This window comes from Morone saxatilis, unplaced genomic scaffold (genome assembly GCF_004916995.1).
Source record: "Morone saxatilis isolate NCDOM2014 unplaced genomic scaffold, NCSU_SB_2.0 Contig8, whole genome shotgun sequence".
Classification (NCBI taxonomy): Eukaryota; Metazoa; Chordata; class Actinopteri; family Moronidae; genus Morone; species Morone saxatilis.
Genome location: NW_023340257.1, coordinates 9,359,497 through 9,380,079, shown reverse-complemented (window position 1 = coordinate 9,380,079; position 20,583 = coordinate 9,359,497). Strand labels below are relative to the sequence as shown.

Sequence of the window (20,583 nt, the reverse complement as noted above, 5' to 3'; positions counted from 1 at the left end):
TTCAAATTACATTTCAAGGCACTCAAGTGGAGAAACATTTACATCAGCATCAAGTTGAGCTAAAGTTATTTATAGTAAGCAAAATAGGTAACTTCAACTTTTACAAAGATGTGTTAGTTTTTTCTTTTCCCTCACTTTGAATATTACTTCACTCTATACTATATAGTATAGTATATATAGCTCAGCACTACAGCTGCCCTCAGAGTGAGGTGGCTTTCTCCTGACTGAATGTTTGAATATTCTTAAATATAAACGTGTATTTTCACTGTGTTTGTTAAACCTAGAAATAATCTGCATGTTTCTGCAAACTTGTTCTCTTACCAGATAGAGGAGGAAGGTGTGCAGGCCAGTCCCGAGGCCTACAGAGGACAGGATCCCAAGGCCTACCCAGTAGGCACACCATAGGAACTTCTTCTCAAGGTACTCAACATACTTCAGTGGAGAAATAAAACAGATTAGAAGGCGGAAGACTTTTTAAAAAAAGGCAATTATTAACTACTGATAATTAGAGTTTTCTTGTCTGTTTAGGATATAATGTTTAATGGAGCTCATTTTTAATAAGCTGTTTCCTTAAGAGCTCTTTCTCAGTTGTAGTAATGACACGATTTATCAAAAGAACAACTTTTATCAGCTGTTTTTAGAGCGAAAGATTTGAGTAACTTTTTCTTCTCCAATGTGTGTATAATCTCATTGTATACTGTAGTTCATCATTACAAAAGTTAGCAATCAGGAAAGATGTTAATTCTGTATTGAAGACCGGTGATGCTTAACTGAACTGTAACAGACCACTGCACAGAGGAATTTGTAAACAAAACTTTTTGCCAACTGATCGTATGATCAAGGGTTGCTTGACAACAGCGCGGACTTCATTATCTCCCAACATGAGCTTTCCTCTGGGAAGGTTTTTAGGTGGCGAAAGAGTGACTTATCATTAACCTTTAAACAGGCTGGTGATGGAGCAATGGTGTTGATTATTAACATCACTAAAAAAAAAACCTAATCAGTAAAGCCTTACTTGTTGGTGTCCTCCCTCAGTGGAGTAGGCGATGGAGAACATAGAACATAACACCAAAACTAAGAACACTGCGCCTCGTCGTTGCCAAAGCCTGAACAGGAAGGCAAAACAAAAAACAATGTTAACAATGGAGAAATTCCAGACATACAAACAAAACATAACAAAAAGAAACACAACCCCCCCCCCGATGTTTCCTCTGTTAATTATTATTAGAGTGACCTGGCAACTCAAATGCTCAGCTCTTTAGCTCTTTATATAAAAAGGGAATCCCTAGTGAGTTTTGATCACGGAAAGTTTCCCCACAAATGTAGACGTCTTCAATCTATCAATGACTGTGTGTCCTCGACGATACAACAACTTCAGCATCTTAGGGACAGAGAAATGACTTGTTATAATTGCTAAGGTCAACGGGTAGCGTCTGCTTTACTGAGTCGCCAGCAAAACAAACCGGACAAAAGGTCACAAGAACATGTGAGCACAAACTAGAAAAACCTGTTTGACTTCTTACTTAAACGTCCACTCCTTTAGCTTGATGAGGGTCTCCAGGAGGAAATAATGTAGCGTGGTGACCGGCCTCCTCCATACCACCAGTGACAGGCGGTCCTCCTTATCTTTCTGTCGCCTCTCTCTTACTGAGGAGTCTGGAGAAGAAACAGAATTGCAATCCCCCTCACATACTGTAACGCTTGCATCTACATCAATTATAGCATCCTGTTGAACGGGCAACGCTGAATACATGACACATGTGACATAAACAAGTCTGGTTCTGCCCCTTACTCTGCTTTAGTTAAGCTCCTGGCACATCTTGAAAACCGAAAGTGACCTAAAATGAATCAGCTTGAGGGTTTTTTTTTTTACGACATGTGGTGGTAGTTATCACTCTCTGCCATCAGGTGTTACACAACTTTACAGGCACACTTCTCGCAGGAGTGTTGCTACACACTTTAAGAAGTTACAAGTTGAAGAAAACTCACCTATAGACTTGCCATTCTGTCTGTCTTTAGCCCCTGCACGTTTCTGAGGCTGTTCACAGCTTGCTCCATTGGCTGCCATGTCAATCAAGGTTGTAGCAGGTCAGGCGGTCTAGGACGAAAGAAAATGACAAGTCGCTCAGCAGCGTCCTCCCCTGCTCTTGTTTCTCTTCCTACTTATCTAAGAGAGTAGGACAGACACTGTGGGACTCGGACCAGTCCTGACAACCTTATCAGCGGCTGTTAATCAATAAAACATCAGACTGTCACAGCGAACATGTCGTCAACACGCCGGCTGATATTTAAATCTCATTGTGATTATTGTCACGAGAACATTTCGCACTGAACAATAAGGCCATGGCTATATTATGAGCTGCTGCCTAGCAACAACAACGTACAGAGTTAACAGGAATAACCGTCGGCCTGTAATAAGATATGATGACAAATAAAGATCACATCATCATCATCATCCTCCTCCACATGCTAACCGGTTAGCCGACGTGCTAACGGCTAAGCTAGGGACGCTGGCAGTCTCTTAAGTTACATCAAAGTAAATGTTTTCTAAATCAATAACGAGTCGCCTTACTTGTGCGGAGGTGTGTAAAAGTGTGCCGTGCCGTTGTGCTGTTGTATTAGTGAGAAAATACACGCTGTATAGAGGGGGAACAGAGCGATGTTTGTTAAAATTAAATGAGTCGTACCTCTTTACTGTCCTCTTCACCCGGAAACAAACGTCGGACGTGTCAGAGTAAAAACGGTGTTGCGGTTCAAGTTTCTTCAAACACGTTTGTTATTAACCTGGCATGATAAGACAATCAATTGTATACACGTGAAAGCGACACATACCATAACTATAGCATTTTCTCCTTCCCGGATTCAATTCATACAGTTCAACTCATAAACGAGATACTTTTATTGTGAAATTGGAATGAAGACGTATTTCCGTATGGTGTGTTTTTGGTCCAATCGGAGGTTGCCAGATTTGCCAACAAAACGTGACAAACGCAACACTCTAACCTTGAAACTGTGATACTTTGTTTTACCAGATAGTAATAACACGTCTGCCCTTTAATGGAAATCCCACATCCCACATTGATTGAAAACATGAAGTGATTGTGAAACATGATATGAGAGTTAGAGAGGCAGTAGCTGGAGTCATGTAGTTGTCTGACACCAGATTAAAAGGCATGCTTGAAGGCTCTCTCAGTTTGAACCCTCAAGGGAATCTGTAGTGCTGCAGAATATATATATATATATATATATATATAGACACCATTATAATTTTCAGATAATGAGCAACACTCAAAATACATTTAACTTGTATGAGACACACAAATATATAATATAAAATTGACATTGAAGCTGACTATAAACGTTGCACTTTCCTGGACACAGAAACCCCCCCCCCAGTGTTGTCACATTCCTCATAGGACATATTGGGCTCTTGCATCCCCAAACATTCACACATGTTGATGTTAAATAAAGCCTCTGCTTAAGATGCACATTGGAACTGGGGCAATGTGTGTACAAGGAGAAACAACACACAAGACAGTTTCTTTCTTTTATTACAATGATGAATAACGCCTGAGTATGCAAATTTGAACAGGTGCAGCCATTTTCACACTGAGTGTGTCTGATTCTACCAACAATAAACTATACACATATATGCCACAAAATATAATGTTCACATTACTTTCTCTTTTAATTAATCAGACTTCAATCAATGATCGTTCTTCATTCATGTTCCTAAAATGACTAGTAGACATGTTCCAAAATGTATTTCTTACAAACTAACCTATGAGTCAGTGTTAGCTTGATTTAAAATTCAAAAGTAGAGTCAAATATTGACCAAGGAAAAACTTTGAGTCACCCATTTTAACAACATGCACCGTTAAGTGCCCTGCCAAAAAATGTTTTGTTTTGTTGTGGTACAAAACAATGATGATTAAAACAGAAGTAAGCATGAGAGTAAAAAACGAATACAACAAAGTGCAATGGTTGCTCTACTGCTGCTGCATCTAACAGGATTCTATGCAGATCCCCCACACAGGAAATTAGACAATCAAATCTAAGTCCCTCATTGGCTGAAGGAGTCATTAGAGCTTAAAAGGTCTCAGGCAAGGTTACTAATAGGAACCATAGGCACCGATTTAGCAGATGGCTTGTTCTATTCCTGGATCGTAACCTAAGCAGGTTGTAATATGGTAGTCCTTTCCTGTCCATGTGTCTGGTTTCACTCATCATAGTGAAGTGAAGACAGGAACTTATCCACATCCAAGTCATGGGGAAAGCAATCAATAAGTTTCTTCCTTTCCTGTAGATTTAAACCAAAAGTCAAAATTACATGACACAAATATGTGACAAAATTCCCCTTCATTTAACAGCATTTGGGTAATCTACTTGAATTATTCATCAGACATGCAGTCTCTGCGTAAACACATTATATATAAAAGAAAAGTAGTGATACCAAAAGGAAGTTCTGCCGATAAAATCACCATGATTCAACTTAATCACCTGATTGGAAAAATGACTTCATGTTGTTCTTCCTTGGGTGATGTACTGTTTCACCTTTATTCATTTAGAGGGTTTTCACTGAGAGCAATGTCTTGATCACATTCACACACCTGGAAGCTGCCCAGCACAACCACAGTCTGATCTGCTGGCTACTGAGCAGCTCCACCGGAGTGCTTGTGTGTAAGTGCCTTGCTCAAGGGCACCTTAGAGGTGGTAATGAGGGAAGGGCAAGTAAACAAGTTGGGAGTATTTGAAAAGTGTTATTTTATGATCATGTTATCTTTTGGCTTCTGTTTGAAACTTCAAATTAAACTCAAGTTTTAATCACCGTTTTAAAAACAGTGTAGTATCTTCCATGCAGTATTGTGTTTTAAAGATGCAAATGGAGAAATTCAAAAGCTATTTTAAGGCTGGCTATAGTCTACAGGGCAGTCCAAAATGCAATTTAGATTATGGATTGTGATTGTGATATTATCTTATGGCCAGATCACCCACCCCCTGTTGGTAGTCTTGTAGGGCTCTGGGAGTTTTAAGTACTGTCTGCTTACACCAGCAAGACATCCAGGTAGAGCTGAAATGATTAATCAATCGATCGATCGATTTGTCTAAGATTTGCAGCTTTTCTTTGTCATATTTGATAGTAAAGTAAATATTTTTGCATTTCTGACAAAATACGCAATTTAAAGACATCACCTTGGGCTTTTCGAAATTCTAACAGGCATTTTGGGCTATTTACTGACAATTTATAGAAGGTTAATCAAAGAAAAAAAAAAAAAAGTCAGTTGCAGCAATTCTACTTGCATCTGAAAACGAAATATTGTTATAGAACATTATTACAGAAAAGAGGGATAGTATTAACACCGTAATACATTTTAAACACGTGCTGACTGAATGGCAAATGCTTGTGTTGTACTCACCCGGTCTTTCTTTGCAGGCGGGCTGGCTGCGGGAGAAGACTGTTTGCGTTTCTTGGAGCTCTTTGAGCTTGCAGGCGACTTCTCTCCTACGCCCTCCTGACGCAAACTGTCCTTCAGTGGAGTGCCTGTCCTGGCGATGGCAGCACGAGAAAGAATCATGAGTGTGTGAGCAGCCATGTTAATACTGCTTTCGCTACCGGCCTCACTGGCTGGGCTGCAGGTGGGGACATCCGGGGTGTTGGGAGGCATTAGATGCTTGGGAGTCCCCTCTCCATCTTTACCCTTCTTCTGTCGGGCAGGAGTCCTGGGAGAGTCAGCGGACTCCTCCTGGTTACGTCCAGACCCAGGGGTCCGGGGAAGACTAAGGTCTGAACTGCCCGCTCCAGGCCTCTTGACTGGGGCAGGAGGTGAGTGGAGCCCCTGGATGTCATGCAGCATCTCAGCTGCCTGTTTGGCCAGAGAGCTGGTCTTTGAGGGGGCTTTAGTAGCCTTGGACTGAGGATTAGATGTTGGCTGGGTGGCAGCTGGAGGGCTAAAATCTCTTGATGCTGATGATGACGGTGTTGATTGCTGTTGCTGCTCTTTCATGCTACCCTTCATTTCATTCTCCTTATTAGCCGTCACATTTGGCACCTCCTGAGAGGGAGTCCTCTTTTCTGTACGCCCCTCACGTGATTTGGCAGGAGCTTTTTCTGCAAGTTCTTTCCTGCTACTCTCCTCTTTCTCCTGTCTAGTGCCTGATTTCAGAGCAGAATCAGAGGACAAAGACCTAGAACTATGAGAATCCTTAGCTTTTTCTCCATCACCATCTTTATCATGACTGTGCTTCCTGTCGATAGATTTTGATCTCCTTCCTGATTCTCCTTTTCCTAACAAAGTCTCAGGCTGTGAGGCATCAACCCTGCTGGTACCTGCACTTTGAGACTCTTGGTTATGGATGCTATGATCTTGTTTGCGAGAGCTCTTTTTGACAGGATCTTTCTGGTGCTGTTGCGGAAGAATGGGCTTCCCTGCCTCCTTCCCAAAGCTTCCTACAGTCTGGGGATCTGCTGAGCATTGGACAGTCTGCACTCTCCTCTTGGGCTTGTTGCCACCCAAGATAGTGGGCTTTGTTCGAGTGTTTGACTGTGTATTATCTTTCTCAGTCTGCTGGACAGATCGTGATGTAGATTTATCTGTAGCTGGAGGTAAGGTGGTTCTTGTTGTTTTAGCAGTTTCCGGTTGAACTTCTGCAGAAGAGTCAAAACATAAAATTCTCCTGTGCGTAGAACCCTTTGATGTATCCTGCTGGCCGCTGTTTGCGGCCAACACAGGTTGAACCAACTTACCAACCAGATGTTGCTCAGTGCCTGGAATTCAGAGAGATATGGTCAGAAGCAGTGATATTCAAAATTAAGCAGAGCAACACTGAGGACATCCTTTGGTAACACACAGTAAAATGATATTCACATTATTCATTTTGTACCTCTAGCGAGCTTCAAGTCAACCTGTAACTTACCAGCAGTTGTAGACCGTTTAACTGTGGGAGATTTGGGCTTGAAAGTTTCTGACTGCTGTACTGGAACTGGGTTTGGTATGGCAACAAGCTGTAAATAAAACAATGTTTTATTGTTCTGGACATTGCTTCAAGCCTACAGCCAAAGGGCGCCCCTATAGGCAGCAATTTTCATTGTCTTGGATGGATTGAAAAACATACTTACAATTTTGCTATTGCTGAAGCCTTACCATTAATGAGACTATAAATGCAATGTCTGTCCTGAGAGTGGGACATGAGGGTCAATGGACAACATTTGAATCTATTCTTTTGGAAAACAAATTGCATAAATGTTGCCATTATACTGAACATCTTGTTTTCTTTACAACTTGATCTGAGTGTAGTGCAAGAGGAAAGCTCACAAAGTTATCTTCAACACCGAGGTGATCCTTTGGGCACCATGTGCTTAGTAAACTACCCATTAGATCTCAGGACCAAAATGTTGCTCCATGACAACGAAATTTCCTCCAAGGGCCAAAATAGAGATAAATAGGCAGATCAAAGGTTGGAGGGTCACCAGAATGATCAGGAATTGTCTTACTATTGTAGTGAAAGTGGTAAGATCGGAAGCACCTTTTGACTAAGAACGGCAGATATGTTACCTGATTGGACACCATCTGGACCTTCCCCAGAGTATTCTGCCCCATAACAGACACAGGAAGCATCATGGACTTAACAGGTGATGGTAAGATGAGTGCAGACCCTGCATGCAAAAAACATAGTTTTGAATTTTTCTAATAAAGATAATAGTAATGGGCTTGTGGACAGCAGGCAATGAACAACAAAAATAAACAAAACATCTCCAAACATCAAAAGCTGTAACAGCCAGTGATACTACACTGGTATGGGGATTAACTTTTGTCTATTAAGAAGACCTACCGCTGCATTCTGTTGTCACTTACCTGTGGAGTAGCCTTGAGTGTGAGTTGGCGTGGTGGATACCGGCTGTCCCTTTGGGACACCAGCAGACAGTAGCACCTGTCTGGTTTGAGGGTCTGTAGTTGGGGGTTCTGTCACAATGAAATAGCTTGCAGTGGCTCCTTGAAGGGCAGGTGTACTGGTGTCCAGGGGTAGCTGAATTATGTAGTTTTGCTGTGCTTGTGATGTTCCTGTTAATGGGGATGCAATTAAAGCCGCAGTCTTACTGCCAAGAGGACTAGCATATACCTCAGAGCTTTGTAATCCACTAACTGCCTGTGCTGCCTCATCCAAACTGGTCTTTGGTGTGCCAGGGACTGCAGGGGATTTAGCTGGAGAAGAAAGATAAATGGTAGGGATCTTGTCTACAGAAATGCTAGAAATAGCCTGAGTCAAGGCCGGGTCACAGGAAGAATCCTCTTCCTGGTTATCGCTGATGATGATCTTCAAAGAAACTATATTGGAATCAGCTGCGGCCTTGCTTGGGACGGTATTGTTAGTGGTCGCAGGATCAGGTGCTGCACAAACCGGGGCACAAGAGGAGGAGGATGCAGGTGAGGCGGCTGTGGATGAGGCAGGTGTAGCTGGAAGCGTTGCAGAGGTGGAAGTAGATGCGGGTGGGCCAGGTGTTGCTGTGAAAGGTGCAGCAGATATGGTGGAGGCGGTTTCAGGCGTTACTGAGGCAATAAACGCTGGTTGAGTGTCTCCTCCACTGCGTGAAATTGACATTTGAGGTAGGCCGGCAGTCGGCGTCGGAGTGTTGTTCAGTTCAACTTGTAGAGGAGACAAAAAAGCAGGTTGACTGCTCAGTAATGAAGAGGGGGCTTTAACAGGTTGTTCTTTAGATCCTTGTTTTTTGTCCACAATAGAGGCCGATGTTGATTCTGGCAAAGCAAACACAGCAGAGGCTCTTGATGAGGAAACTGCAGTTGATTCACTGAGCGCAGTCATGGTGGAGGTGCTGTCCTCTGGGGCAGGCTCTTGAGTTTCTGAAGGAGGGGGCGGTGTATTCAATGGTTCGTCAATATCCATTGGTGTTACAAAAACACTGTTATTGAAGAGCGAGGCTTTTTCTTTTCTGTTCGAGTCCCCTGAAGCAGATGAGACACTGCGGTGCTCCCCATGACTCACTAACAATCTGGCTGAACTGTTCTCAATTCTGGACGCTCTGCCGCTGGGGCCAATAACTGTTTTCTTTAACAAGGTCGGAGTGGCAGACTTTCTGGTCTTGCGCTCTTGTCCAGTTCTCATCTTTACTGTCATTGGTGTTGTAACCGAAACATTAGCATCTTTGTGTGTAGTGCCTGAAAAAATAAAACAGAAGACTTGATGATTAATCTGTTAGTACCCATGCATTTCAGGCAGCGCTGTCCTCAGGAGTGGTTTTACATTTTTTTATGTTTTGTTTAAAATCCTCATCTACAATGTGTATATGACACAAATTCACACACGATTTCTCTGTGTAAAAGAGTAGGGTATAGCTGGCCAACTGCTGCACTCGTCAACAAACTGGTGAGTCTGCAAACCGAACAAACCGGCTCGTGAGTGTTTGTCCTGATCCCGACATGAAATAATAACAACAAATTTAGACAAAGAGCAAGCGCTAAGTATATATAATGTTGCATATGTATATGATGTTACAAATGACATCTGTGTGACTGATTTAAGAATAACCTTTAACTGGAAAAAACTATTGATTTGACAACAAAATTTTACTGAATAATTGATTTGGTGAACCATTAAGCTGCCAGTGTTGCCTCTGCTTAAGTGCTCGTCAGGTGCTCAGCTAGCTTTGGAAACCCCCTGCCACACACACACCTTCCAGACGTCGGATTGGAGGGCGGTATCCTACCATTTCTTTAAATCCGACACTCACACACGGTCATGCCTTGACTGGCCAGAGGTAAGAAAGTAAGCAAGGTTTGAACTTCTCACCATAGCTCTTATTTTATTCTTTACACATTCTTTCTTTTCACATTTCTGTCCCAGTGCTGCACTATGAACGTCTTCTAGGAGTGACTGCTGGAAAATGTGTGCTGGTATCCACATATCTAAATAATATCACATCTCCCATTTGGCACAATTCTAAAAATGTGGAACAAAATAGTTCTATTCAACCATCGCCTTACACCATTTTCATCATCCTCCGTGAAGGTTTTCCTCCCTTCCACGTTTGAATTTAAGAAATCTGCCTTGACATGTGAGATGGAAGACACTTATCAAAGACGACACCTGTCTTTTCTTTTTAATACAGCCTGTAAGAATACCTGGATCATCACTCTGAAGGGGTCTGACAGCAGATGAAGGTCCAGCAGTGTCACTCTCTTCTGGACTACTGCTAATAACTTCATCTCCTGGTTCTCCATCAGTGAATCTGGTTTTATCTGCAAATACAAATTATTTTCTGTTATAGAATGACTTTCCATTGTGCTTTTATACACAATTGAGAAAACTATGATTCAGAAGTACTCTGCACAACATGCTGAATAAAAGCAAAGCAGGTCATAGTTACTGTAATCGAAGAGGTCATAGAGGGCCTGAAAAGCTGGGTCAGACTCTGTTTGCTCCAAAATGTCATGGATGGCATCGTCACTCATGTGGATTTCCCCCTGTACCAAAGGATATATGTCAGGAAATAATGTAACAACAAAGAAAGTGATCATGATAAATGTTTATGAAGAACATTTTTGAGGGGAAAAAAGGAAAAAATAACGTCATATATTAATATTTATAGCATGCATTTGTTTTTCAGCACCTGTAATCCAAGGATTTCATCTATAGACTGGTCTGCCTCCACTGTACTTGAAGAGGTCTTTGATGTTTGGGGCACTGGATCACTGATATTAGAAATAAAACAGAGAAGATTGTACGGCAATGTTATAACATGCTTGCAACCAACTTTGATTGCCAATGACCAAATCATCCACCATAACAACACAATGAGACATAAGCAGTTCCATCTCAGAACTTACCTGGCCAGGATTTTGTTGATGTTTTCAGCAAGCTTCTCCTGTAACGACCTGTCCCCCAATATCTTGTCACGTGCATTTTGTATCACAAGTTGCTGTGGAGATTAGCATGTGTTGTGAAGGCAAATGTATCAATCAATCATTATTCCCAAAAAGATGAATCTTGTCATTCACCACACTTAATCAAAAATTAAGGAAACCAAACACCAAACAAAACAGATCTTCTTACAGGAAAGTTCTCGTCAACGCTCTCCTCAGGTTGGGGTTCTGCACTGAGGCTACTGGCAGCTGTGGCACATCTGCCAAGGCCACTGGACCCACTCACTGCACCACCTCTCTTCCTGGGGGTGTCCCTGAACGCAGCAGAAAAGATTAAAGACTTGGCAGCCGACATGGACAAGACATAGGCAAAACAAAATGAGCGTGATAAAGTGCAATCTCCAACAAACACACCACAAACTAAAGCATCAATATATCAATCAACACATGAAGCCATGAAACACAATTAAACATTACACTTCACAAAACGACGTATTGTATTAAACCACAATGTTTAATGCATCATTTCATTATTACGCCTTTGCTTTTTTTTTACTGTGAAAAAAGTCTATTTATTAACATCTACTTCTGCAACTTATGTGCTGAATAAGCAGCATTTTCAAGCCACAGAGTCAGTCTGTGCACTCTCTCATTAATGGGCTATAATAATCGTCCTTACCATTTCCGTCGTCCGGGAGACATTGGGCCTGGATTTAGCCGATGTTCTGAAACAATTATCTGTACAGGTGAATCCGCTGTAATGGACACATTATGTCACACGTTATAAAAAAGCAAGTTCTTGTGATTGATGACAAGCATACCACAATACAAGGAGTTAAAAGAGCTTCAAGCTGTTCAAGACACACAAAATGAAGAAAGCTGTGGGCTTCAACAAGGAAACTTTTTCAAGCCATTATCAATTATACACAATTAGCTATGAGTAGGGCTGTACAATATGGTAAAAAAAACTAAATCATACTGTGATTAGTTTAACAGATGTCTTAATCTTTATATGAGTCACAATTCACAATCTTTCTTTTCACTTTCTCTTTCACTTCCTCTGAAAAACCTATATAAGTCCTGATGATTTTGTTGGGAACTGTTCCAGTCAAACATGTTTTCCTTCATCTGGAGAACAAGATTTAGAGGGCAAGGCTTTTTATAATGCTGTTTGGTCAAACATTTTACTTTTATCAAAAAGCTTTTGTGATTTCGAGATTGCGAGTTAGATAATATTTTTACTAACTGTGCAGCCCTCTGTCTGAGTTCTTCATCTGTGCACATGAAAACTAAAAGTGAACACTGTTTTAGCCCTTTTTTAGAAGTGAAAACAAAACACCACAACCACCCAATAAATAAAAAGAATAAAGGATAGAGAGTACTGCATCTTTCATGATCCTAACTGGATGAATTTAGAAACTGGTGTGTGCCGCTGCCAGTACCTGGTCTGGTGTGCGGGGCAGTGTAGCTCACTGGGGTGGAATGGCTGAGCATGCTGTGGGAGGTGAGCGCAGGGCTGATGATGGAGCTTGTTTCAGAAAGTGATGAGCAGACGACAGCGCTCGACGAAGCCATGGTCAAGACCCGCTGCCGAGCCATGTTTGCCACTCCGACTCGCGAACGCGCTGCAATAGAAAGAGGCTGTTAAATAAAAAGCCTTTGTATAAAACCTGAGCAAACACAGAACTCAGACATCCTAATTCATATAGTTTCTTAAATCATTGACTACTGCGTCAAGGGTATGCAATGCTGAGAATTTGCACACTCAACATGTTAACCACAGTGTTTCCCACATTTATTTTTCAGATGTACTGTACAGCCACACATGCTGTAAATCCTAACAGAATCTACAATTGTTTGATAGTTTAATTTCCACACCGACATTTGAAAGGCAGAAAACCCCACACAAAAATCTTGATGGGTAATTATGGATAAAAAGTTACAGGAATCACTGCTATAAACCCTTAAGAAAACTAGTAGACTTACTTCTTTGACATGCTGCTGTTATAGCAGGAGAGTTCTGCAATGACCTAAGGACAGATACAGAAGAATAAAAGAACATTAAAGATGTAAATCCAACAGAGATCTGGCAGTGTGGTGAGTTTCAACTTAAAGGGGAACTTGCTGGTCTATCGCTGCTGTAGTTGGTTAGTTTATGTTATTGTGTGACTTTGGTCAGTTCCAACTAACGTGTTAAAACACCAAACTCACACAATAACATAAACTAACTAATCGACTGAGGTGGACCAGCAACTCTTATGTATTGTCAAGTCTGGTGGCTTTGAACAGAAGAATATAACAGCTGTTTCTGCTTAAATAAAATAAAGATCGAGCTCTGTAGGGTCCTTTTCATAATGTTGTCAGACACTTACAATAACAATCTGACGAGCACTTTGAGTGGAGCACATTAACAGTGTGTAATTGCCCTGAAGGATAACACTGCTAAAAACGGTTGTAACACACAAACAAGGGAAAATAGGGTCCAGTTTGAAAAATACAGACATTTCCCTTAAAAAAACAGCTGCAGTGATTTAAATGATGAAACTCAAAGCTGATTACTTTATCTGGTTGAGTGTAAAATCCAGTTTTTTCCACAACGAAGTCATCACAGCAGGAACCTCATGACAAGACTCTGTTGACAAGAAAAGCTACATTTTTTACCAACAACAACAACAACAACAAGCATGAATAAGAATATATTAATAATGGTGCATTTTGTAATGGGAACATAGTCAGATGAGCTCACCTTTTGTTTTGGTCGCCACATACTCATTTAAGATGGTTGTTAGGCCTTTTCCAAAGATAGACTGTGTGGAGGGGCAAAATAAAAAATGAATCATAGAGGCAATTTGCACCTTTATGCGCATGACACTCACTTTGAGGGCCTGTCAGACCAAAAGACACACTTACAAACACACAAGCAGGAATAGTCCCATCTCCTATGGTGTGGTCGGCATACTCTCTGAGGTTAGGGCTCTCATGAATGAAAGCTTGGCTTGTGGCAGACAGTCCCTCTTCCTGGAGGTACCCTTGGGGGCAACAAGAGAGAGAAACAGCAACGTTAAACCGATAGTTACCAAAAAAAAAAAAAATATATAGTGAAGTATCATCGCTGGCTAACGCTACAGCTACAGCTTTTGTTTTGCATCAGACAATACTTGACTTACCCAAAACAAGCCGAGCGACGTCGGACGGTAACAACATGGCTGCCGGTGGGTCGATATAAAGTGAAGCGTCGGCTACATGTTCGGGAAAAGTCTGTCAGCAACTCGTTAAAACGGCGTCAAATTAGAAACCGTCAGGGTATTGTTGTGAAGGCGACGTCCCGAGGACACTGCCGCTTACTCAAAAGGCGGGGAACTCAAGCACGTATAACCCGGAAGTGTCAAAGTGATCTTCCGATTGGAGTCTTGGTAGTTGTAGTCCAATCCGAGACCTCGAGCTCCACTACACTCCACAGGCTGCACTGTACATGTATGTTAATATAACAGATATAACATTACTGCTATGTGCTATTTATCACGTTAATATGAGCGCTCCCGTCGACACAGTGCGTTTGTTTTAACGCTGGCACTAAAGTTACCGGACACGCTCCGTTCCGGCCGCGACCAGGAAGTGATGGGACCTCGGCACTGCTGCTCCGGGGGCGGGAGTTTCCTGCGTGGCCCGTGGTCTACGTGTGCGTGCCGTGCGTGTGTCAAGATGGCAAAGTTGTGAGCAGCACAGAAGCAGGCTGTAACACAGTAAACATCTCTGCAGCTGCATGTGTGACAGCTGTGTAACTACAAGCAGCACATCCATCAGAGGTCAGTGGTTCAGCTGAGGGCTTCAGGTCGCATGTTTGACTCATTGACAGTAGGTTTGAATGGGTGTTTGTGCATCAAGCTCACTGTTGTCTTACTGAGGTAGCTCGTCTTCAAGGCCAGGGTGATTAAAGAGTCATTTGCAGGAGTTTGGTTATCTTTTATCTACTTAAACTGTCATTTTATCTAAATAGTTTGTCAGCTGAGTGCATTGGAGAAGAAAGCTGATACCTATGCTTTGTGATTCTAGTGTAGGAATAACATGGGCGAATAACAACATGCTCTCTTGTCAGCATCCTGTCCTGGCAGGTAGAATAGTCTGCTCTCCTCCACTGTGACGCACAATGAGTCTGGTTCTGCATGATCTCCTGGCCTGCTGCAGGGGGCTGGAGAGTGACAAATCTACAGAGAGGAAGGTAATCACACCCTCATGTAAACATGTATTTACACCTCTGCCTCGCTGTAGCCGATGTTAACCAGTGAGCGCAGTATGAATCCTGTACAGTTTGACAGCCGCGTTCTCTCTTCACGCCTTCAGAAAGAAGCTGAGAACTTCAGACGGCTCCTTCGGACTCCAGAGGTTGTGCAGGAGTTGGATCGTACCTCCGGACCTAAAGCTAAAGGCTCCAAGCAACTCACATGGGATGCTGTTTTCAGGTAGTCTGCCTCTGCAACAGAACAGGCATATGAAGATATATTGTGTAATTGAAGTCATGTTTTGCCTCTGTGTGGTTGTATGCAAACTTCTTGCAAATATTTACTTAAGCTTGCAAACTGTGGAAAATTTTTTCCATTTCATCAATTTGTTTCTTTGCATCACTCCCAGAGGAACCTCAACATGCCTAGTAATGAAATGGAAATTTTGCTTTCTATATTTGGAATTGCTGTGTTAATTTAGGTAATTTATCAAGGGTTTTAGTTTCATTAGTTTCAGTTATCTGTCAGAGAAAATTGCCTTGATAAATAAGCACTTTCTGTTTTGTATCCTCTCTTTCTTCTCCGTGTCAGATTTCTGCAGCGTTATGTCCAGAAGGAGACAGAAAGCATGCAATCAAGTAAATCTAATGTCACGGCAACTACACTGGCCTTACGGCAGAAGAAGATGGCTGAAATGTGCAGCTTGATTAAATACTTCATTCGCTACGCAAACAAACGTAAGGGCACTGTCTTTGCACCCCCAATAGTTAAATGTTACAATACAGCGTACGTGTGTTTAATATCTTTCCCATATTTCACTTTATCCGAGTAGAAAACAGCAGAAATTCAGAGCAGTTGGTTTGAACATGTAGGGACTGCAGTCATTGTGTGTGTGTCTCTCTCTCTGCAGGTGGGCCTCGCCTGAAGTGCAGTGAGCTGCTGAAACATGTGATGGAGGTCCTGCAGAGTTCATACAGCTGTTCGGCCTTTGGAGACGAGTACAGCAGCCTCCTAGTGAAGGACATCCTGTCTGTACGCAAGTACTGGTGTGACATCACTCCACAGCAGTGGCAGAGTCAGTGGGATATTTATATAAATGATATATAGCAAAATGTCATTAACACTCATATAAGCTTACTTGTTGTTATGTTATTACTGTGTCTGACATTGTAATACCATCTTGCCTAATCACTTTGCTGAATCCACTTGTTTATTTCTGTGATCCTCAGTTCTTTTGGATGTCTACTGTCACTTGTTCAACTCTTCATCCAAGTCCATGAACCATGTCCTGGTGAGCAGAGTCATCCACACGGTGGTGCAGGGCTGCTGCATGCAGACTGAAGGATTCAATAAGACTCTGTTCAGCTTCTTCTCCAAAGCACTGCTAAATGCCAGGTTAAGACTTTAACCGACTCCATCTTAATCCATTCTTAACATAATATGCACCTTTTAGTTAATAAATGCTTGTTTTCCTGTCACCCCGTTAGGCAGGAGAAACACTTGACTGTGTTGGAGCACCTCGTCTCTGCTCTCAACATCTTCTTGAGATCTGCTGCCATGAACTGCCGGATGAGGGTGTGTCACCTTGGAGAGGAGCTTCTGCCTTCTATGTTGTATGTCTGGGCGGACATGAGGCCCAGTGCGGCTCTCAAGGAGGAGATTGTTGAGTTCTTTAACCTGCAGATTTGTGCTCACCACCCCAAAGGAGCCAAGACACAGGATACAGGTAGAGTGATCTCTCCTTTTTCTTTAATACAATTAATACAATGGGTTACTACAGGAGGTCTGCTGGGTCTTAAAAATTTCTTAAAAAGTCTTACAAAGTCCAAAATTCAATAATCGTCTTAAAAATGTATCGGATTAATAAAAGTTAATGTTACTTGTTTGCATTTTTCAGTCTTGCTTTTAAATGTGTTTTTGGGAACGAAATATATTGATCATAACTACAAAACAAAGACAACATGAAACCAATATAGATTTTCCTTGATATCCTTCATATTTCTTTATTTTTTTCTTTTGCTAGTAGGGATGTAAAACAGGTGTTAAATTTTCTTCATAAAGGTCTAAAAAAGTTCAAATTGCACCACCAAGTTAAGATACTAAGAAGATCAACTGTGTTATTGAGTGACAGTAATGTAACTATGGCAAAAATGTTAAATAAAATAAAGTGGACTAAAGAGGAGTTGCAATGGATTACCTGTCTCAAGTTAACTTTGTAAATTGCATTGCAATCAAAAACCACCTCTATTTTATACCAAGAAATTATTGGAAACCAGTGGCTGAACTCTGGGTTTGTTTTGGAAAATTGTTGGCAATTGCAAACTCATGCTTTAAAGTTAATGAACTAAAATATTTGAAACCACAGGCATGTCCTCAAACAAACCACCAATAACTAGTTGTCCCCCCTCTAATTGTTAAAGGTGCTCATGCTGAGGACTGGACCCGGTGGCGGAGTCTGCTCTACAACCTGTATGATGCCTTAATCAGAGAAATTAGCCATATAGGCAGCAGAGGGAAGTACGTCACAGGGACCCGACGCATAGCTGTAAAAGACAATCTCATTGAGCTCACAGCTGACATCTGCCACCAGGTAATGGAGATCAACTCTCAAGTATACATGCACACGCTTTTGTATGCTAATGTTTATGACAACATATAGTTATTTAGCTCATCTAAATGTCTTGACAACATTATTATTTTTTATCTGCATGTAGCTGTTCAGTGAGGACAATGACACCCATGTCTTGGAGGTGACCCAGGCCAGAGCCACCCACATGGGCAGTCCCACCCATGGAGCAGCCAGCAAGCGACGCCGCATCGAGCTGGGCTGGGAAGTCCTCCGAGACCATCTGCAGCCTCAGCATAATGACTTTGATGTCATACCATGGTATGAAAAGCACAACACATTATTAATACAAGAACATTTTAATAGTAATGTGTTGTTTCTCTGACTGTACCCACTCCAGATGAAGGATCATGTAAAACTATTCCTCTTTCATTCTCTCCTCTCAGGCTCCAGATCACTGCAGTGCTCACCTCTAAGTACCCGTCCATGGTTCCCAGTCAGGAGCTGGTCCCACTGCTGTCTGTGTTGTACCCGCTCCTGGCAGAGCAGCGGAGAGGAGAGAGGTGGCCGTATGTTCTGCGCTGTCTGAGGGAGGTGGCCTTGTGCCAGGCCCGCTACCCAGAGAGGGCCCAAGTCCACAGGACAGAGCTGGGCAGGCTGTGGGGTCGGGTGTGGGCTCTGGCCCTGCGAGGGGTCAGCTCACCCCAGACAGAAGCTCTCAGCCTGGACCTGCTGAGCTCTATTGTCCAGGGAGGATTGATCAATATGGACAGAGAATTCTGGAAGCTCTTTTCTGGCTCAGCATGTAAACCGTCTCAGTGAGTCTCCGCCATGAATGTAATCTTTGTTAATACTGAAGCAGTGTCATTGTAGTAAATGTGTGTTTTTGTGTTTGCATTTAAATAGCTCCTTTATTTCTCTTTCCACAGGGGCGCTGCTCTCTGTTTAGCTCATGCCCTGCTTAAGTGCCCGGTCCCTAAAAGTCTCATCTCAAGCTCAGGCTGGGACTGTGTGGGGGTCACAGAGGGCTCTCCATCACCTAACCTGAAGGAGACCATCATAGCCTGGCTGCTCATGACCGATCAGAGCGATGAGATGGAGGATAGCTCCAGACCGCACCCCATCATCTGCAGGTTGACGTTGTGCTGCTTTTGAATCTTAACTGTGGATATATCTGACTGCTTTCATCCTGCTTTAGAACTTTATTGTTTATGGAGAAATTATATTATATTATTTTTAATACATATGTCTGTAAATGTAGGTTTTCTTTCTGATCTTTTGTGCAGAGACTTTCCTTACAATCTAATTGCAAACATCCTGGTCTCCCTGACTTTGAAAGACACAAAAACTGGCCTGAAGTTTCTGCTGGGTACTGAAGGAGTAGAAAGGTGAGGGAAATGATACAAAAGTACCAAAACCACCTACATGGTAACGACTCCACCTCCTTGCACCCCCTTTCGGCGCAATCCATGTATCAATTGTTTTTTGGCATCCTTATTAATACACAAGTAGTTTGACTTGATTTTAAGTTCATGCTGCATTGGTATCAACTCTCCCTCCACTTAATGATATGTCATTTTGGAATAGAAATAATTAATTATTCAATCACTTTTTCCAAAGTGCTTTTCTTCAAGAACAAACCTCTTCCAACGCCAAAGACAACCTGGAGGAGATCGAGAGGCTGTACTTGCAGGTAAGCTTCAACATGCTGCCGTCTGCGTCACGAGGGACCGACGAGTCAGTAAAGGCTGCTTCAACCAACGGTCAATTCGCTGCCATCCCCGGCCTCAGAAACAAGTTGGAGCAATCCCTGCTTTGTGTGGCTGACAACCTGCTCAACTGCTACTCGCCTGATGTGAGTGGAAGTTAATATTTGTGTGTTTCATGTGTGTCTGTGTGTCTGTGTAATCATCACAGTGACAAACGTGTATTTATTCTGATTCTCCCCTTCCACAGTCTCAGTCCACCTCTCCAGAGTGTCTGGTGCGCTGTTTCAGTCTGCTGACCGGTGTTCTGGCAGGTTACGTCTCCACTGGGTTAATGACTAAGGAGGAGGCCTGCCACTCACAGCTCTTCACTAAAGCCAAGGTATTGTTCAGACTCATCTGATTGGATGAAATGTGAATATACAGTAGATTCACCCAGCGTCAGAAACATATAAATATAAACAATATAAAAATGAATAATTGTTTGTGTGTTCTTGTTACCAGGCCCTGGCTCAGGACTTCAGTGGTTTTGTTTCTAGTGTTAAAGTGAAGATGACAGAGGAAGGGACCATGAGCACACTGAGATCTGTCATGAAGCTCTGCATACAGCCAGCCCACAGAAAAGAGAAGGTAACAAAAGCCTGAAATAAAACAGTATTTATATTTATGGACCTTGCATGCACGCATACTTTCAAAATGTAGCCTGGTGTCAAAAAAAACTTTTCTCGGAGTAAATCTTTTGTCCTTCCTTCTGCAGAATAAAATGTCTCCAATCTCCTCCAGTCTGTTCATTATGATTCTGCCAGCCAGTCTCACCAGTGAACTTGCTGAGATCTGCAAACTGTTGGTAAGTGACATGCTCTATGTAATACACGGCATATTCTAGATGTGTGTGTCCTGAGGATTAAAAAGTGGAAATGTTCATTTTAAGAACAGAGAGATGGCTTGCTGGATTAGTCCTATTTCCTTGTCTCTTCAGTTAAGCAGCGTTTCTAAGAGAGCCATTGTTGTGGATGAAGACGATCATATGGATGACTGGGATGTGAGCAGAACTCAGCAGGGTGGCGACATGGACCTGTTTGATGATGGTGAAGAGTCCCACAGCAGCGGCAATGGGACCCACAGACAGAAGGGAGACAACAATGACGCTACCTGTGGGCCAGGTAAGAAAGGATGATTTACTCTTTGCTACTGCTGTTGCTGTACATCTCTCT

The 20,583-nt window shown here is 42.3% G+C and overlaps 3 protein-coding genes across 7 annotated transcripts in view; 1 reads left to right on the top strand and 2 right to left on the bottom strand.

The window, feature by feature from the left end:
* Positions 1–2,744, bottom strand: part of vmp1 (vacuole membrane protein 1) — a 14,500-nt gene extending 11,756 nt beyond the window's left edge. Inside the window, exons 1-5 of one of the 2 annotated variants that reach the window (XM_035680294.1) lie at positions 2,688–2,744; positions 1,990–2,098; positions 1,524–1,656; positions 1,016–1,106; positions 322–432 (exon numbers count right to left, since the gene is read on the bottom strand). In XM_035680294.1, the coding sequence (XP_035536187.1) occupies positions 322–432; positions 1,016–1,106; positions 1,524–1,656; positions 1,990–2,068 (414 nt within the window). In that variant the 5' untranslated portion in view covers positions 2,069–2,098; positions 2,688–2,744. Of the gene's footprint in view, positions 1–321; positions 433–1,015; positions 1,107–1,523; positions 1,657–1,989; positions 2,099–2,572 lie in introns of both variants that reach the window. The other variant, XM_035680295.1, reaches the window with a different exon arrangement.
* Positions 2,745–3,534: 790 nt separating this feature from the next.
* Positions 3,535–14,238, bottom strand: npat (nuclear protein, ataxia-telangiectasia locus). 2 transcript variants are annotated; one of them, XM_035680536.1, is made up of 18 exons: positions 14,045–14,238; positions 13,788–13,906; positions 13,624–13,684; positions 13,437–13,509; positions 12,864–12,907; positions 12,320–12,502; positions 11,557–11,632; positions 11,068–11,191; positions 10,842–10,933; positions 10,625–10,706; positions 10,382–10,478; positions 10,137–10,253; positions 7,854–9,173; positions 7,554–7,654; positions 6,916–7,003; positions 6,746–6,766; positions 5,418–6,646; positions 3,535–4,300 (listed from the first exon to the last, which is right to left on the bottom strand). In XM_035680536.1, exons 1-18 carry the CDS (start codon positions 14,079–14,081, stop codon positions 4,220–4,222), a joined length of 3,945 nt encoding a protein of 1,314 aa, XP_035536429.1. In that variant the 5' UTR covers positions 14,082–14,238; the 3' UTR covers positions 3,535–4,219. The 2 variants fall into 2 exon arrangements, with proteins under 2 accessions (XP_035536429.1, XP_035536428.1); XM_035680535.1 differs by having other exon boundaries at positions 5,418–6,766.
* A 305-nt stretch (positions 14,239–14,543) lies between these two features.
* atm (ATM serine/threonine kinase) overlaps positions 14,544–20,583 on the top strand; it is a 24,666-nt gene continuing 18,626 nt past the window's right edge. Inside the window, exons 1-17 of one of the 3 annotated variants that reach the window (XM_035680000.1) lie at positions 14,544–14,683; positions 14,974–15,096; positions 15,219–15,337; positions 15,689–15,834; positions 16,008–16,172; positions 16,327–16,492; positions 16,585–16,823; positions 17,518–17,687; positions 17,812–17,984; positions 18,110–18,481; positions 18,593–18,796; positions 18,950–19,051; positions 19,284–19,518; positions 19,620–19,751; positions 19,874–19,999; positions 20,127–20,216; positions 20,349–20,532. In XM_035680000.1, the coding sequence (XP_035535893.1) occupies positions 15,025–15,096; positions 15,219–15,337; positions 15,689–15,834; positions 16,008–16,172; positions 16,327–16,492; positions 16,585–16,823; positions 17,518–17,687; positions 17,812–17,984; positions 18,110–18,481; positions 18,593–18,796; positions 18,950–19,051; positions 19,284–19,518; positions 19,620–19,751; positions 19,874–19,999; positions 20,127–20,216; positions 20,349–20,532 (2,695 nt within the window). In that variant the 5' untranslated portion in view covers positions 14,544–14,683; positions 14,974–15,024. Of the gene's footprint in view, positions 14,684–14,973; positions 15,097–15,218; positions 15,338–15,688; positions 15,835–16,007; positions 16,173–16,326; positions 16,493–16,584; positions 16,824–17,517; positions 17,688–17,811; positions 17,985–18,109; positions 18,482–18,592; positions 18,797–18,949; positions 19,052–19,283; positions 19,519–19,619; positions 19,752–19,873; positions 20,000–20,126; positions 20,217–20,348; positions 20,533–20,583 lie in introns of those variants that run through there. The other 2 variants (XM_035680001.1, XR_004797448.1) reach the window with 2 other exon arrangements.

What these genes read in the sequence shown, in the direction of transcription:
- npat (XM_035680535.1), bottom strand. Translation starts at nt 14,081, where the DNA reads ATGTTGTTACCGTCCGACGTCGCTCGGCTTGTTTTGG. An exon ending in ATCAACAAAATCCTGGCCAG is followed by an intron (nt 10,707 to 10,841) that starts GTAAGTTCTGAG and finishes TTCTAATATCAG; the next exon opens with TGATCCAGTGCCCCAAACAT. An exon ending in TAAACGGTCTACAACTGCTG is followed by an intron (nt 6,767 to 6,915) that starts GTAAGTTACAGG and finishes TCTGAATTCCAG; the next exon opens with GCACTGAGCAACATCTGGTT.